Here is an 18801-nt window from a genome sequence, read left to right on the forward strand (position 1 = left end):
TTAAATAACTTTTAAATGAAACATAAAAATGAAATTCAGGACAATGATAAATCTAGATTTTTAGGAACTTTTGAAGTTTTTACAACCTTTCTCCACCCAATATTAAGGAAATAATATTTACTATGCAAGTGCTATTGAGTACAAATTTTTTAAAGAAATTGAAGAATGTACTCCTTGAAAATGTCTATTGAGATGCACTTTTGGTTCCATAAGTTGTGGATTGATAAATGGAGCTGTAGCTAAAAAATCACTGCAATTAGTTCATCGGAACAAAATGCTAATAACATTAAAACATTTTATGAAAGAATATTTTGTGATCATTTATAATCAAAAAAATAATATCATATAACAATATCAGTAAAATGTATTAATAATAAGACTTTTTTTTTTAAATATGTTGAAATCGAAAATAACTAAATACGAAACCTAAAAACAATCATAATCACTTATATATCATGAAAATAATCTATGTTTAGTGCGTCTTTAAGGTGCTAAACTTTAGTTGTGCTTAGTGCTTTTTCAAGGTGCTAAACTTTAATTGTGTTTGGTAATTTTACTGTGATTGTGATAGTTGTTTGAATTTCATCAACAGTTTTTTAATTACAGTAATTTTTCATAATACGCAGTTAATGTGAGGCCTGCAAAAATTAATCGTGTCTTGAAAAAATTTTCAATACTATAATAAAAAAATTAGTTTTCAATACTATAAAAAAATTAGTGACGCTTAGCTGTCACTAATGGGTTCTGTGGAAAACAATTATAGTTATTTTGTAAAATTTTAGTGAATTTTATATCTATGAGTTATAACTATAAGTTAAATTATGCATTTTTGCAAGATTACAATAAATAAATCAGCTTTCAAAAACTGAATCTCCTTTTATGCCCCAAAGAGCAGAGCAAAGCAATGCCTGGCTGAGCAGCTAGATGGAGCAATAAATGCGGATTGATAAATGGAGCTATGGCTAAAAAATTACTACAGTTAATTCATCTTGGCAAAATGCTGATATTTATTTTCTTAAAGTATTTCAGTAAAATACTTAATATTCTCACAAACATGAGGATACAAATGTGTCGAGGGTCCAGGAGGCAGAGCCCTAACTGACTACTTTTTTTTTAATAAAGTCAATTACTTTTTCAAATTAAAGCAAATTTTTAGATATAACTGATATGCATTGATACTTTATTTTCAGTTATATGTAGCTAACTTGCATGTATGGATAAAAACCTCTTATTATGTTTATAAATACAGATTTGGTTCATTTTAAAATGTAAGTATATAATTTCCACAATCTATAATTTTGGATAACAAAATTTATAAGTGCAATTATCTTTTGCTCACTTTTTTTTAATTTTAGGCTCTATATTTATTACTCCAGTGTGGTTACAATGTTGAAGAAGCACTGAGGAGAAGAAGAATGAATGTAGTTCCTCCTACAGATACTATGAGTCTTTGGTCTGAGGAAGAATGCCGTAATTTTGAGAATGGATTAAAAACATATGGGAAGAATTTTCATCTTATTCAGCAGAATAAGGTGAATATTTATATTTTAAAATAAGAATTCATGCTGTGAGTAAATAAGAATTCATACTGTGAGTATTGTTGTGTTATTATTGATGGACTTAGTTTGAGATGCAGTTTTGAAATGGAAACACAGTGTGTATCCACTGTATTTATTATTTATTTCTGCTATTTTTAGTTTAGCTTGGTACAAGGGTACATCTCAAAATAATAACTATTTTTGATAAAATATAGTCATGCAAACTGCAGTTCACATGTTTCTTGATCTACATGTATGTGATAAACTTGAAAACTATGGACTCCTGACAACATATGCAAGTAAATTGTTCACGATATATGCCCTTTTAAACTCTTTAAAAGAAGATCTTATCTTAAAGTGTATTATTTCTGTACCATTTTTGTTTCATTTTTTATTAGAATTTTGAGTAAAAGATCTAATTAAAGGCAATTTAAATTACTCTATGGTATTAATGATGTGTAAAATTCAGATACTGTAGCAGTGATGTGTAGTTCACTGTATGATGTATAGTACTTTTCCTGTATTTAACCCTGAATTCTGCAGAGAACTTTCAGTTCACAGAAAATTAATGTATTTTTTTTATCAACAATTAAGTTTTTAGGATAGCAGAATTAAAAAAAATTAAGATAATGTAATATGTTTTATTTTCATCAACAACCTTCCATCAAGTTAACAAAAATTCTAATTTCAGCTTTTAAAAAATGGTGATGTGAATGTTTAATAAAGTGTACTTTAGTGTCATCAAAAATGTTTTAATTAAATTAGAAAATCTTTAATTTATAAACTATATAAATTTAGAAACAATTTTTAAAAACTGAGAAACTAAAAATAGTAATTTTACTTGAAAAAAATTTAATTTATGTTAAGATATTAATTTTATGTTGCTGCGAAGTTTTGCTAGAGGTAAAACTTAGAATCTTTTCATTCTATTTAGTGGAAGATAGAAGAAACGTTTTGTTTTTCCTCTGGTTCTGAGCATGAGACTTGTAAAAACATTGTCATTTATAAAATTGAAACTGTCATAAACCATTTCATTATGTTTTAAACAGTTTTAGCTTATGTGTAATAAGGTTTTTATAAATATTTTAGTTAAAATTCTCTTCTTGCTGAGGTTGTCAGCGGTAGCAAAAGAGCTGTCAACTGAGTTTTATTTTTTTATATTGATTCGGTGGTAACTAAAAATGTATATGAATTTGTATTTCATTATGCAGGATGATTCACATGGTGTTATCAGTGATTTCTGAACTCATTCTACTTGCAGAAATAATGAAAAAAGTTCATATAAACATGGGTCCAGTAATGCTCCATTAGTAGAAGATTTCGTCCTAATTCCTGGGCAAAGAGTGAAATAAAACCGTATTGAAATTCTAGGAACCCAACTTAAGGGGTAAACTTGATGGTTTCTTATGGTTTTTGATCTGACAGATTGTGTAAAATAGGTTCCAGAACCATATCTCCAGTAGTTTTCATAATATCCAATGTAAAACAGAAACATTTATTGTCTATAAACATGATTTATTAAGTTTGTAATGTAAAAACTTTATTAAATTACTAATAAATGTATAAAATCTTTGTCAAAACTTGTAGAGAATTTAATTCTTAGAAAATTTATGTAAAATATTCCAATAAAAAACAAATGCAAGTTCAAGAAATTTGATATTATTACTAACACTTACCTTATGAAAATGAAGGGATTATATGTACAAAGCATGCTTGTTTTCCTATAAAGTGCAATGATACAAAAAATAGTATTGTATTAAAGATAAAAATAAATAAAATACTAATACTTGTAAATACTATATATCAGTAAAAATAAAGAAATTAATAAAATAAAAAAAACTAGTACTAATATTATTCAGACAATAAAGTCTATGTATCTTTTTCGGATTCACTGTCAAATTGAAAATTAGAATTATGATTTTATAAGTTGGCAACACAGAAATCAGATTGCCAACAATGCATTTTATATCATGTTATCAGTGTATTTTATGTTCTGAGTTACTGCTATGAATTGTTGCCAGTACAATTCTGTGTGTGTTTTAATTGTTTTCATATTGCATCAATGCCTTTGTTATTTATGACTGAGGAGTATGCTGACATGGTATTATTTCAGGGGTGTGTGATGGAAATGCAACTGTTGCTGCTGCAGAATATCAGAGATGTTTTCCTAACCACAGAATTTCAAATCCTAAAACAATTAGTGGAACATTCCATACAGTATGAGAAACTAGTACACTTCCCAGCATTAGTACTCATCGTGACCATTCTGCCATCATGGTGCCAATATTGATGAAACCATTACTGAGGCTACTCAATGTAGTCTGGGTGTAAGTACATGATGCCTTTCCTGGCAGTTTATAGTTTCCCAGTCTATAGTGTGGAGACCACTTTGTAACAACAAGTTGCATCCTTACCATAATCAGCATACAAGATCTTCAACCAAGAGATCCTCCTCTGTTTGCAACATTGCAACTGGTTGAATATGAATTGTCAATTGCACAGGTTCATTTTATTTACTGACGAAGCTCAGTTTACTCAGGACTGCATCATTAACCTTCGCAATGAACCCACTTCGGTTGAAGTCAATCCACATACGACTAGATTGTAATTTCCAACATTGATTTAGTGTGCATTACTTAATAGCATTAGTATGTATGTATAACATAGTATGTATGTATGTATAGCATTAGTGTGTAGTGTCGTCTAGTTTACGATCAGCTAATTGGACCATTCATTCTCTCAGGATGTTTAAATTCTGACATTTACTTGGAATTCCTTAAGGTACAATTGCTGCTATTATTAGAAGATGTTCCATTAGCATTAAGATATAGCATGTACTTTCAGCACAATGGTGTGCCTCCCCACTTCTCATGTGCCGCATCAACATAATTGAATGAGCGTTTCCCAGAGTGATGGATTGGCTCCTGCGGGCCACATTCCTGGCCATCAAGATCACCTGATCTAACACCGTTAGATTTTTGCATATGGGGATGGATGAAAAGTATTGTGTATAAGAGAAAGGTTCGTATATGTGAAGAATTGGTTGTTAGTGTTACAGATGCCACTGCACAAATTAAGGAAAGTCTTGCAGAATTATGGAGAATAACACTAGCAGTCCGAAAGCTTGCAGCCAAATGTTTTGAATGTAGAAGGGCTGATTTTTGAAAATTTACTGAAAACATCATTAAATTGATCAATTGCATTCTTATTTTTTTAATATTGTGTCAGTTGTATGTTAACTTCATTTTCTGTTGTTGATAATCTTTAAAAGTTTTCATATGGTGTATTAGTAATAGAATCAAATTTCTTGAACTTAATTAATTTTTTATTGGATTATTTTTATATCAATTTTTTCACAATTTAATTCTCTAGTAGTTTAATAGTAAATTTTATGCATTTATTAGTAATTTAGTAAGTTTTTATTTTACAAATGTAAAAAACTTGTTTTTAGACAAAAAATCTTTCTGTTTTACATCAAATATTATAAAAGCTACAGAAATATGTGGTTCTGGAACCTGTTTTATTCAGATTTTCAGGTCAAAAACCATAAGAAATCATCAAGTTTAATCCTTAATTTGGGTTCCTAGAATTTCAGTATGATTTTGTTTCACTCTTTGCCTAGGAATCAGGGCAAAACCTTTCACTATTCATAACTTGCTAGGAGACCATTTCTGGACCAATGTTTATATGAACTTTTTTCATTTTTCTTGCAAGTAGAATGAGCTCAGAAAGTTTCAGTAACTCTACATGAATTATTTTGCAGATTTGACAGACTATACAATCTGTCAAAACCATGCTTTTATCAATTTTTTAATAATGTTTATAATATTTTATTTGGGTTGTCTTCTAACATAAAAAAACTATTGAAATAATCTTTGAGAATAAATACCAAAACTAAAATCCTTAAATCTTAGATCAATTTGAAAAAGGAATAAAAATACATTTCACTAAATGGAAAGTAAATTATGTAAAAAAAATTCTTCAAACATCTTATGTGAAATTTACAGAATAAAATGCAGCGATTAGTACTAGTGTATATCAGTGGTTGCCAAACCAAGACTTCCAAGCCATATACAGCTTTCATTGCATTTTGGTCAAGCTTGTAGCCCAATACTTGTTAATATAAAAAAAAATGTAATGGTCTACTGAAGTTCTGGAGTTAGGAAAGCATTAAAAGATTTAATGAATGTGCAGAGTTATTAATTAACCATTTTAGTTTATAAATTATTGATGTAAATAGTATATATATATAAGAAAAACAGTTACCTCACTGAAAGTTGTGTTGTCTTTGTAAAGAGACATTTAATGATGCCGAGTAATGCATAACATTTGTAAAAATTTCTGTACCTCTTAGCCACCCTGAATATCCATCTAGACATTGTTGGTTTACTGTGGGAGCTGGAAAACTTCCTCCATTGCTTTACATTCAAATGTAATACATTACATTTTATAAATCTAATAACATAAAACTGGGTGACAGGTCATCAGTAAAGTTTTTAAATTGACAGTGGGTTTTTTTTTTGCATCAATTGGTTGTAGTTACATATTTTAATATTTCCATTATAATTTAACTGCTTAGTGTTCTCAGTATATAAACAGTAAAATGGAAGGAACTGGTAGTTTTATGTTGGTCTATAAGACTGACTAACCACTAAACAGCACCTATAATTGGCAGAAAACCATTTCAAGTTGACAACCTTTTTAGTTACTATACTTATTTTTTCAAGTGCCTGATTTAGGATTTCTTTTCTATTGTAGTCTTGGGTAAAATTTTTTAGTGTAAATAAATTCAGTGTTTTTTCTTTTGCTTCAGAGGTGTGTAGTTAACAAAATTTGCTCTTTGGTTTGTCCTGTAAGATTGCAAACTCATCTTAAGCTAGGCCAAAAGCTGAATAATTAGTAATTTAAATTATTAAAAAATTTTTACAGTAAAGCTTGTATTTTTATTGTTTAGGTTAGAACTAGATCAGTTGGTGAATTGGTGCAATTCTATTATCTGTGGAAGAAAACAGAACGTCATGACATATTCGCAAACAAAACAAGATTAGAAAAGAAAAAATATACATTACATCCTGGGATTACGTAAGTATTTTTTGTCTTTTTAACAGTGTGCACAGGATTTTTTCTTCTTTTCATGGTCTAGGCCTATGGCCTAAGGCCCAAAGCCTGTTTTAGCATCACTAATTCTGTTGCCAACATTTCATTGGATATATGCCAAAAGAATAATTTTTTTTTATAGATTTGTTCTTACCCCTTCATTCCATCTAGTTCTGTGCTACACTATATCAGAATATTTACAACATCTAAGAAAAAATAGGGTCCAGTTTTTTCCTTTATGTTCTTTAGTCTTTTTTATTTTGCAGTTTTTAATTTTTACATTCCTGTTTTAGCTCTAAATTAATTATTATCGGATGCCATGATGGCTGTTTTTCTTTTCTAAGAAGCACCCAACTTATTCTTCTGTCACATTTCTGGTACTAATATATTTTAGCTTCATTTCCTTTTTCCCAGTACAGTATATCTATATCTACCTTTACTACTTTTTACTTAATCTGTTTCTTTGCTACTTGTTTACCTTTAAACATCTGTCTAATGCAGCACATAAACCTTTGCTGAAATTATTTTCTCACTCCATTAGTACAATTCTCCTTCAACTAACTTTCCTTTGATGCATTGCACTCTATTAATAATTTTATTTTTTAAAAGTTTGTACTGTTTTTAACTGTTAAATTTTTGTACTTTCTGGGTTCATCTATGTCTTATTTTCTATGATTTTCCATTTTATTGATTATTGTAATTTGTCTTTCCTCTAAGATTTTACAAATATTTTTATTATCAAAGTTCAACCTAAATTTCATTTGTAAATTATCACAATGTACACTCTCGGGTTGATGTTAGAATTGACAATCAGGTTACAAACTTGGATAAACCATTTTGAATTCTCATATGTTCATTATGAACTATACCTTCTTGTACTTGCTAGTAACATATCTGTTACTCCCTAACTATCTTTCCTTCCATTCCTTTCCAAATAGTTGCAACATTCAGTTCCTCATTACTATTAAATTTCTATTATATTATGTGCAGTTGACCTGATCATATATGTATTTTTATGTTTGTTATCTGTTTTTCATTTCCAATTAAAAGTTTGATGTTTTTACTTTTGAAATATTTTACCTTAGAGGGTATCGCCAATATTATGTTGTAAAAGAAGAAGTAAAAAACATTTCTGTGAAACATACTTGTAATTGTCTGTTTCTTTCGGCATATAGAACTCTAAAACCTAATGAGTGCTGGGTTTAAATTTTATTTATTAGGCTGTATCGATCACTTGTTAGTCAAAATCATCATCTACTGAATTAACTTTCAGGATATATTCCTTTACCTGATCTCTCCACAAATACCCCTATGCTACAGTATCTTTTTTTCTAGCTCCCTCATCAACAATAAAATCTTATGAATCTTAGGGAAGGAATATTTTAATTAAATTATTAATAAAGTGTTAACATTAAAGTATAAAGACTAGACTAACCAAAAGGATTTTAAATGAATGTAATGGAGGTGAAACTAATGTCAGGTGGTTCAAATAAATTGAATAAGATAAAACATAGGTAGAGAGATAAAACATTGTAGGTATAAAACATACAACAGAGAGAAGAGAAACATATTCACAAAGAAGGTAAAAAATATGAAAACAATCAGAAAGGAAGAGCGCCCAAAAATTAACAATTAAACATGAGCTTTTAATGACGCTGGTAATAATCCAAAAAATAAAATAAAGATGTAAGAGTTTTAGTAATTAGTTCTTGTGGAATATTTCTAAGGTTTTATTTTTTGTTTTTATTTTCAAATGTAAATTTAGATATTATACCTGTTGAATATGATTATTTTTATTTTAATAGGGACTACATGGACAGATTTTTAGAAGAGCAAGAGAGTGGGGGAGTAAGTGGCTGCAATTCTACTGGAAATAGCACATCCCAGAGAGACCGCAGTTCATCACCAAATATTCAGTGTCTTATTTATGGTGATCGCAAAAGGCATAGATCTAGTAAGAATACAGAAAATCATAAAGACAACAATCATACACCCTCTGGAACATCTGTACCTTCTGGAGGTACATGTATAAAAATTTTAATCTGTATAATGTGAAATTTTTATAGAAAGAAATTTTAATTCTAGAATTATTTGGTTATTTTCTATAAAATAAAGATATATGAAGGTTTTTGTTTTTATATAAGTTTGGTTATTTAGTCATGAGCTCTCTTTCCTGTAATAGTCAATCTTGAAAGTGGCATTTGTTTTGTCCAGTGATGACAAGCAAAATTCATACATATTTTATCACTTGGTAAAAATTGAATAAAATATTTTTTTTTTAGAATGTAATATAATAGATTTAAAAAACAACTACAAAATTGTGTGTTTATATTAAAACATATTTGTATTATTATTTAATGTTTTGAATTTTTATGATGGTCATTTGGAATATATATATATATATATATAGAAGGTTAAATCTGAAGTTATTTTATAAGTTATAGTTGTAAGATCATGGTTCATTACTTTTTTAAAACATCTGTTGTTTAATGAATGCAGATATTTTTTTAACATGAATAGCATTTTCCATTTGGACCATTACATTGTTAAAAAGAAAAATAGCAACCAGGTAGATCATTTAAAAAATTATATTTAATAGACATGCAGTATGGGGTTATTTTACAGTTAATTTACATTATTCCTTTTATATATAAATTACTATTTATGTGATTGGTTAAATAATATGTAAAGCCTTGAAATACAAAAACACATGAACTAAACAACTATGTATGTATTAAAGTCATTACCTACAGAAACCTAAATTTTCATTCATAATATATAAGAATACTATTTTTTAGTGTAACTGTTGCAATTAGAGAGCTGCTGTTGTGCTCTTTCCAGTTATTGCACTGCATTGATGAGCAGTAATGCTAGCCCAATAAAAGATTTTAGAAACCTTGAATGTAAAAAAGCCATAGAGTGTGATTGTAACAGTTTAAAATGCAAATAACCATTATGCAGATCTTCACTTACTACTTTCAAGATTTATTTTGTATAAAGTATTATTAAATATTATAAGTCAAAAATAATTTTGGTCTTAACCATTTCACATTTGTCTTTTGGTTATATTTGAAGATTTCTGAGATTTTACAGAAAATGATCTTAACATTTCTGCTTTATTTTGAAACTCCCTGGAAATCCTTTACCTGATGTTCATCAAAATCATTGCACTTCATTGAATTTTTTCTAAGTTGTCAAAATGTTCCCCTTATAACGTCAGCTCCATTTTTGAAAACAAGTCAAAATCATGAGAAGTTAAATCTACTGAATATGTAGAATAAGGGGCAATTTGCATGTTTTTGTCTACAAAAAAACTGTTGCAGTCAAGGAAATGTTAATAGATGAATTGGCATTTTGAAAGAGAAGTGTAGTTACACCAAAGAATTGGAGGTTGTTGTTCAGCATTTTCTTTCAAAAGCATCAAAAACACATGGACATTTAGGTTATAGCCCTTTAGAATATCTTCAAACTTTTTGACCTTTTAAGGATTATGCTATGTATTTTGAATAGTTGTCACCTTTAATAATATTTGACTGCCCACGATATGTAGTGTTACTCAAAACATTGTGTATGGCCTAAAACTTACCTGCAAAAGATATGAATTATTTTGATTAACAGCAACAAGTTGCTGCTTTTCTAAGCTTCTTCAAAATGTTGATGCTCACATGTTATTCACATTTTATTGTCATTGTAGGCTCTCAGACATTGTCATAAACCACAGGTAACACATGATTTAACTATACCTGTCAAGGTTGCAAAAAAATTTGGTATAGTTTGGTGGCACCTGCTGAACATTCAGAATTATAAAAAAAAAAACATGATATACTAACAGACACAATTCAAATTCAACAAAATGTTCAACTACATTCTAAATATTTCTTTTCCTAACTCAAAAATACCTAACAGTAGTGCTACCTGATGCAAGACAGCAGCAGCACAAATCATGAATATGGTCGCAAAAGTGACTGAAAGTGTTATGATATGAGTTTTTTTTAAACTTGTGTTTATATTTATTAAATTCAATTATTTTGTCATTAAAAAATTGATAGTGAAATAGTTTTCATTGCTGTCCATCGTAGGTGAGAACATTTTAAAATAGTAATTTTGTTACCAAATAAAAATAAAAGATTTCTGTTAGTAAATTATTCATAAAGACCTAATTTAATGTTTGAATACTATGTAGAGTATGTTAATCATTATCTCAATAGGTTAGTTGGCTTGTGCATTTTTATTTTTCTTAATGAATAATAGGAATATCTAATTGGAAGTTCATTAATATTTTCATACTTTTGTCATCATAGAGTGCATATTCTGAGAAGGGGCTGTTCTTAAAGAATGAAGACCCAACTTATTATTTATTAGCATGTTACTTATTCTGTAATGTACAAAATTTAATAATGATAAAATCTGTAGCATTTAAATTATCATAATTTTTAGAATAATCAGGTATTTTTTAGGTCTCTGATGTTGCAAAGTAGAAGTTTTTTATTATGATTTTTCTTTTAATAAAAATATTTTTAAAAAATGTATAAAATGTTTAAATTAACTTGTAAATGACAAGTTAAACGTGTATTAAATTATAAACAGGCTGACAGGTCATTTTGTGAAACTGAATCTAGATCTCTCCATTCTAATTTATTGTTTGTCATGACGTAAGGGGTAATGCAAATAACTAATGTATACTGTGTGTATTACACACATTAGTTTTGCAAATAACTAATGTATACTGTGTGTATTACACATATAACTGTTTTATGAGTAACTTATTTATTATTGCTAATATGCAGTTTTGGGTGTTGCAGTTAGCAAAATGCATTGAAAGTCTTGTTATAGTTAGGACAAATATTTTGTTAATTCAGTTGTTAAATATATCATTAAATATCTCCCCCCCCCTCTCTCTCTCACTCTGTGAGTGTGTCTGTCTCTAGGTTCATTGCTGGGACCATACTGTTTCTTAATTTTATTAAATTATACAATGATTTTTTTAGTAATTAAGTAAGATTATGAAATTCATTTCAATAAATAAATGCTTTCATAACATTGTAGAAGGAAGGCAAGATTGAGCTTTTTGTTGAAATCTATGTTGAAAGATATTATTTTTTTATAATTTCTGTTTTTAAGCCGTGATTTATATGCGTAATTTGTAGAGTTGGCATTTATTCATAAAAGATTTAATTGTGGATTTTGTGTCCTCTTGTTTTTAATCGAAATTCTTTAAAAAATTAACTGATATTAGCTATGACATGATAGCTAGCTATTGAGCTGTAGATGAGTGTGATGTCTTCACTTCATTCTGATAATGATTTTGTGCCTCTGCAGGTAATGTATTCAGGAAAAAGAAAAAGGATGAGCAACCTTTTGAACAGACTGTACCGGAGTGAATCCATAAATTTCCATATGGGTTGTAGTAGTAGTAAGACAGGATATATCTTGGCTTGCACACCCCTCCTGCAGTACTATTTGATCGGACAACAGGTGAATCTTTTAATCTTGTTGATTTATTCTGTAAAGTTTTGTTATTTATGTGATTATGAAAAAGGTTAATTAGTATTAAATTAATAAATATACTCGTACATCTTTGAACTGTTGTTGGACAAGCTATTGTTGCTTTTGATTGACCTTTTGGTTAAAATTGGCAGATTCTTAGAGAAATATTTATTGCAGTTAAGAAAAACTGTTTTCTTAAGAGTATTCAAATTAATCACCATGCATGTAGTTATCAAATTGAAGCCTTAAAATTATAATAATGGAAGAAGAAAATTCTCTCATATCATTTAAGAAGGTATTGAAAATTAAAAAGAAATTTATCTTGGAAATTAATGTTAGTTTAAATGTACAAAACAAGTCCTTTTTAAATGCTTTTGGAAGTAGTGTAAAAAATATTTCTGTCAATGAAAGATAAGAAAAAAGGATTTTTTGTATTTGTGTATGTTTTTTTATATTATATTTATTTAATTGATTTTTCCAAATTAATAAATGTTTTGAAAATTACATAAATACTAACTCGGAAAGTAGGCATAGCTTTTGTTCCTAATATTAAATTATCAATATAATTGTTAGCTGGATATTTTCTTTTTTCAGTAAAAGTAAAGGTTTAGAAATGTAGAGACTAAAGATTTAAAATATTTAACTATTACGTGAACTTCAAAAAGTGAAAATAGATATCCATTTTTTATGAATCAAAAGATTAGTGTAATAAAAGGTAAAATGATTGATTATCAAAATAATTATATAGGATTGATGGAAAATAAATGAATAATATTACATTATAAAATATTGTACTAAAGATGGCATGAACTGTATCCATAGATGAAAATTAGTATAAGAATATTATTTATGAAATACATATGGTATTATGTAGCCAATAATTTTATGTTGATGTCATAAATTCTGGCTGAATGTAGCTGATCTTAGATCTCAACTGAGATATGATGAGATAAAAGTGTACGTAAGATTTTATGACAAATAAATGAATGAAACCTTCAAGATTTGGCATATAGACAACAAGATTGATGCGAACACATGTAACAGTTGTGTGGTGTATTCTCTTTTTGATAACAAAAATACTAAACCATCCTCACTTACAGTTAATTTAAATATGTTTTTTCCCATTTGTTGTAATTGTACTATTGAGGTAGTACAGTTGTAATTATACTATTGAGATACTTCAGAAACTGAAGTAACACTAAACAATAAAAACAAACAAATTTACAACAAAACATAATAGAAATGTAGAAATATTGGTTCCACCCCTGGGTGTTCAGTTCAAAAGGAGTTACCCACCAAACTAGCCTAGATAGCCTGTCAGGCTGTCTATGCAAATTAATATTAAATAAGACTAATAAAATATTTCAGAAGCCCTAAAACAGTCACAAAACCATAAACCAAATCATAGTGAACATAATCAACTAACAAACTATAATATAACAATAAAGCTACACCAAATAAATATCTAAATAGTGGAACCTCCACACAAACTCAACCTTTCCTACTCGTGTCGTGTGTTGAACTCCCATCCAAGACATCAGTGGCCACAGGTTTTTTGAGATCAAGTGGTGACCTGAATATTCTTTCAATGTGATTATCAGTTCATTAGCTGTATAAAAAGATAGGACCAGCTTTCCATCATTCTCGTTTGTATTCCTCTGCAGTGTAATAAATTGTTGGGTTAGATCATGACAAACATCTTTGTTTACAGTCTTATAAAAAATTAAAAGACTTATTACATATTGGCTGGTGGGTTGTACATCAAATACCAATTTATGTATGTTTAATGATTGTGAAAAGTGTGAGGATTTTACTGCTTTTTACTCAGCTGTTTGATTGTTCACATAGCCATCTAGCAAATTAAAGACATGACTTTACGCGTCTCAATGTTATTTTTATCAACAAAAGAACTAAACCAACGATGTTACTGTAAATGCTTTTTATGGTCTGGTTGCTTTAAACTGCATGCAATTTTACCTTTTTTGTAGTTCTGATTCCAGTAACCTTCGACAGTCCAGACTGTGAGGAAAACTTTCTAAGAGATTTTCCGATTAACCCAGTTAAATGATCTTTCATAACACCTTGAGTGTATTGTCATCTGACAAATTTTAAAACGATGAGATTTAACAATGTATATATTATACAGCCTCACTTTAAGAGTTGTGGCTTTTTTGAAAAACATGTTTCTATTAATGCAGTAGCAATATCTTATTAAAGAAATAAATTATTGCTGGCCACTAATGAATCCATCTGATCATGTACTAAAACTACACTGAACCATAGGAAAATGTACACTAAAACTATCCTGAAATGGGCCAGAATTTAGAATGTAAAATCAGTATATTAAATGTAACACAGTGAATTTTCCCTTATTATTTTACCAGTTTTATGCACTAATAATTTGTATAAATCGTAGCAATCAAGACTGAAGATGATTAAAGAATCAAATAGCACTTTCTCTTTGGTGGGTTCTTTTTAGATGCTCTACTTGGCAGTTTGTTTATATTTATACATGCATACACAAATAACCTTGCAACCTGTAAGCGTCTCAATCGCAAGTCATTTATGCATAGCTCAACTGCTAAAGTTACAATTGTGACGCATTACACATGCCTTTATTAATTTTGTTTTCGTTTGCAGTTGGCAACACTGCAAATGATGACTGTATTTTTAGTCAGCTGGCTATAAGGTTAGTTGTTTACAGTCGATAACGATTTCGGTTTTGCATTTAGTTTGCAAAAATGAGTGAACTATTGAGATCAAGTGCAATTCATGACTGTTTATGTGAGTTGGAGGGTGATGAAGACAGTGATGTGTGGTTAAGTGATATTGATTTGGATAATCTTAGTGAATTGTCATCATACAGTGGAGAGTTGTGGGAATCTAGGCTAAGTGACGTGTGCAGTGATGATGAAGGTGACTTGGATTGCAAGTGATAACAATAGTGATAATAATTCTGAAAATAATAGTGATAATGAATCTGATTCTGGAAGCACAACCTAAATGGATAAGAAGCTATACACCTGAGACAGTGTTCAATGTAAGAGAGAATTTCAAGGTTTGAAACCCAGGTATAAAGACGCCCTCCCCTTTAAATACCCCTCTAATAAGCTATTTTTATCTATTTTTCACAAATGCCATTTGGAATTTGTTGGTCAATAAAACCAATAAATATGCAAAGGAAAGTATGAGAAAAAAGAGGGAATCAGGGAAGATGAGACCATTTTCTTGGCAACAAAACTTGAAGAACACAATTGTTTTTGAAATGAAGAAATTCATTTCATTAGTAGTAAATATGGGCCTAAATCAAAAAAATAATGTGGAACATTACTGGAGTACATTTAGAGCTCGAGCAGCACCATTCTTTCCTAGTGTCATGCCTCTGAATAGATTTCAGTTGATGTCAGCAATGTTTCATGTTAGTTCTAAAGTTTATACAAGGTGTGTGAGAAAAGTAATGAGATTGGTAACACTGCGAGTGATCTGGTAACGCTGTGTCTACTGGTCTGTACAAGACTGATTTGTTCATCCCTTCCACATGCTCAGTACGAGTTTCAACTCCGTTCAGCCAACATATTATTTTTGACAGCGCCATCAGTGAAGTTGTGGTTTTGTTGTGTTACGAAAATGGAGCATCGGAATTTAGAGCAACGTTATGCAATCAAGTTTTGTGTTAAACTTGGGGAAATCTATGAGTGTGACCTTTGAAAAGTTGAAACAGGCTGTTGGGGAACATTGCTTATCAAGAGCCAAGTTTTCCGCTGGCACAAATCATTTTTGGAAGGCCAAGAACATGTTGAAGATCAGACTGTAGTTTTACAATAACGATGATAAGTGAACAGTTAAATTTAAACACTTTCACCATACATCAAATTTTGACAAACGATTTGGACATGCGAAAGGTTTGTGAGAAATTGGTGTCGAAAAACCTCACAACAGAACAGAAGGACAATCGAAGAAACGTGTGCGTTGATCTTCTTGAGCGGATTGACAATGACCAAGAATTCTTCAATTGTGTGATCACAGGTGATGAATCCTGGATATTTGAGTACGATCCTGAAACAAAGCGAAGAGTGGCACACTCCGTCATCTCCTTGACCAAAAATTGTTAAATGAGCAAATCAAAGATCAAAACCATGCTGATTTGCTTTTTTGACAGCAGGGGTATCATGCATAAAGAATTTGTTCCTCCAGGACAAACTGTCAACTAAGTGTTTTACAAAGGTGTCCTTGAAAGGCTCAGGAAAAGAGTGATTCCAGACATTGCAGACAAGTGGATGCTTCATGACAATGCCCCATGTCACACGGCCATTTCCATCAGGGAATTCTTTACTTCAAAATCCATTCCTACGGTTCCTCAACCTCCCCTATTCACCTGATTTGAGTCCTTGTGACTTTTCCTTTTCCTGAAATTGAAACATGTCTTCAAAGGACATCATTTTGGAACTCTGGAGAACATTCAAAAGACTGTGACCGACCAGTTGAAGCCTTCCAGCGCTGCTACCAGGAGTGGGAACAACGACTTCGCCGGTGTATAGCTGCCCAAGGGAACTACTTTGAAGGGGATAATATTGTTGTTTGAAAAAAATAAAAAATTGGTAAGTAAAAAGTCGGTCATATTACTTTTCTCACACACCTCATATTCCTCCAGGCCAACCAAATCATGAACCATGGTATAAAGTGAGATCATTTCTTGACTCTATGAATGAGTCCTTCAAAAAATACATTTTATTCCTAAACAAAACTTGTCAATTGATGAATCCATAATAGGTACGAGAAATTTGTTTGTTCATATCCAGTATATACCTAATAAAAGGTATGGAAGGTTCAGCATAAAGAAATTTGAAATCTGTGAAAGTGAGAGCAGTTACATTTATCATACTGAACTGTATAGTGGAAGACAATTCTTAGCTGATTGCAATGATCCTTTCACATAAGAAGTTATAATTTATCGGTTGACTATCAGTAATTTATTGAATAAAGGCTGCCCATATCTATACCAATAATTTTTATACAAAACTCTCGTTAGTGCCAAGATTACTTGATAATAACATTTTTCTCATGGGAACAATAAATAAACGTTTTAACAATCTGTCTAAAACTGTTTTAGCTATTAAACTACAATCACAAAGCTCAATTTATTTTAGAAAACAAAATATACTCTTAGTTGGTTACAAAGAAGCACCCACCAGAAAACCTGTTTATCTGATAAGTACCAGCTGTCATGTGGAAGACAAAATTATTCGTCGCAGAAGTGAATAGAAGAAGAATAATGAAGCCTGTACTAATAAATGAATATAACTTGAAGTTTGGAGGAGTTGATAAAGACAAATCTGTGTATCATGTAACATGCACACAAATCACCAGAAGATACTGGAAAAAAATATTTTATAATCTGCTAGACATGGCCACATTCAACACCTATATCTTATAATCAAAAAATACTCAAAAGCCTCTTTCATGCGATGATTTCATGGTCAACATAGTCGAAACTCTTGTAGATGAAGAGTTACTGCAGATTGTTCAACCTGTACCAGTTGCAGACAAATCCTACCAACTTGTACACCTTCTGGGGAATACATTACAGATGTATGTTCCACTTCACAGAAAACATCCCATAGCCATTTTTGTTCAGGATGTAATTGTGACATGCAGCCACAATGTTACCATAAATTGCAACACTTGTAGAGACCTATGAAAGCAGAAAGAAAAAGAAAACAGCCAGAAGATTCAGTAGAGGAGTCTGAGTCGACTTAGAAAAAAACGATCACTTTTTTAGCTTTTATTATTTTCATAGTGGTTTTAGGTAGTATAAATTGTATATATTCTTGATCCACATAAAATTCTGAACAATTTTTATATAATAGAATCTTGATTTTTTTTCTGTTTGTGGAATTGTACATGGAACAGTTTTTTGTGACTAAAAAAAAAAGTTTTTACTTTTGTTAATTTTCATCTGGGCTGTTTGAAAGAAATAATTGTGTAAGTTTAATTTTTACATCAAAAAATAGTTTATTTTTTCTAATTAATTTGATATGTTATACTTGATATTTTGTAAATAAAAATAGTTTTCTATGAATTTTGAAAAATGTACTTGCAAAATTTTTTAATTCAGGTAGCATCTGAAGGTATTACATGCAGCAGTTAGAGGGTTTAATACACAATTATTTATATACCCTATTTACTTTGTGTCACTCACACTTCTATTAGTGAGTGTGTAATTTGTTATCGGTATATTAACTTGTTGAATTTAATGATTTCAGGCAATGTTGAACTCTCATTACAAGTGAGTGTGACAGATAAAACTGTTTGTGGTTGTAATCTTTTAAAACGTTTTGTGGTTTATCTGAAGGTAGAAAATCTCTGCTCAAAAGGTGACTAAAACATTGTGTTAATACAAAAACTGTGTGCTTTTTATGTCTCCTATTTTTTTTTTTTTAACAATATTAAATAATAAAATACACCATACCGATAATATATAGTTCTTATTTGAAAATGTTTCGGTATTATTTTTGTACATCTTAGTAGACTTCTTTTACATTCATAAAATTATTGATATTTTAAATGAAGTATTTAACATAGTCCTCGGTGGTATTGCATTATAATTTAATTAAGTTAATTTTTTTATAATGATTGATATTTACTTATTTCAAAATTTTGTAATAGTTGGTGAAGTAAC

General features: G+C 29.8%; 1 protein-coding gene across 3 annotated transcripts in view; it reads left to right on the top strand.

Annotated features, from left to right (window-relative positions):
* The window catches only part of LOC142322884 (mesoderm induction early response protein 1-like), a 40675-nt gene extending 22096 nt beyond the window's left edge, over positions 1–18579 (top strand). Inside the window, exons 7-11 of one of the 3 annotated variants that reach the window (XM_075361975.1) lie at positions 1356–1532; positions 6493–6620; positions 8441–8655; positions 11955–12110; positions 18386–18579. In XM_075361975.1, coding sequence (XP_075218090.1) covers positions 1356–1532; positions 6493–6620; positions 8441–8655; positions 11955–12016 — 582 coding nt within the window. In that variant the 3' untranslated portion in view covers positions 12017–12110; positions 18386–18579. The remainder of the gene's footprint in view (positions 1–1355; positions 1533–6492; positions 6621–8440; positions 8656–11954; positions 12111–18385) is intronic. The other 2 variants (XM_075361974.1, XM_075361977.1) reach the window with 2 other exon arrangements.
* The last annotated feature ends 222 nt before the right edge of the window (positions 18580–18801 follow it).

Source organism: Lycorma delicatula, chromosome 4, assembly GCF_047948215.1.
Source record: "Lycorma delicatula isolate Av1 chromosome 4, ASM4794821v1, whole genome shotgun sequence".
NCBI classification, from domain to species: domain Eukaryota; kingdom Metazoa; phylum Arthropoda; class Insecta; order Hemiptera; family Fulgoridae; genus Lycorma; species Lycorma delicatula.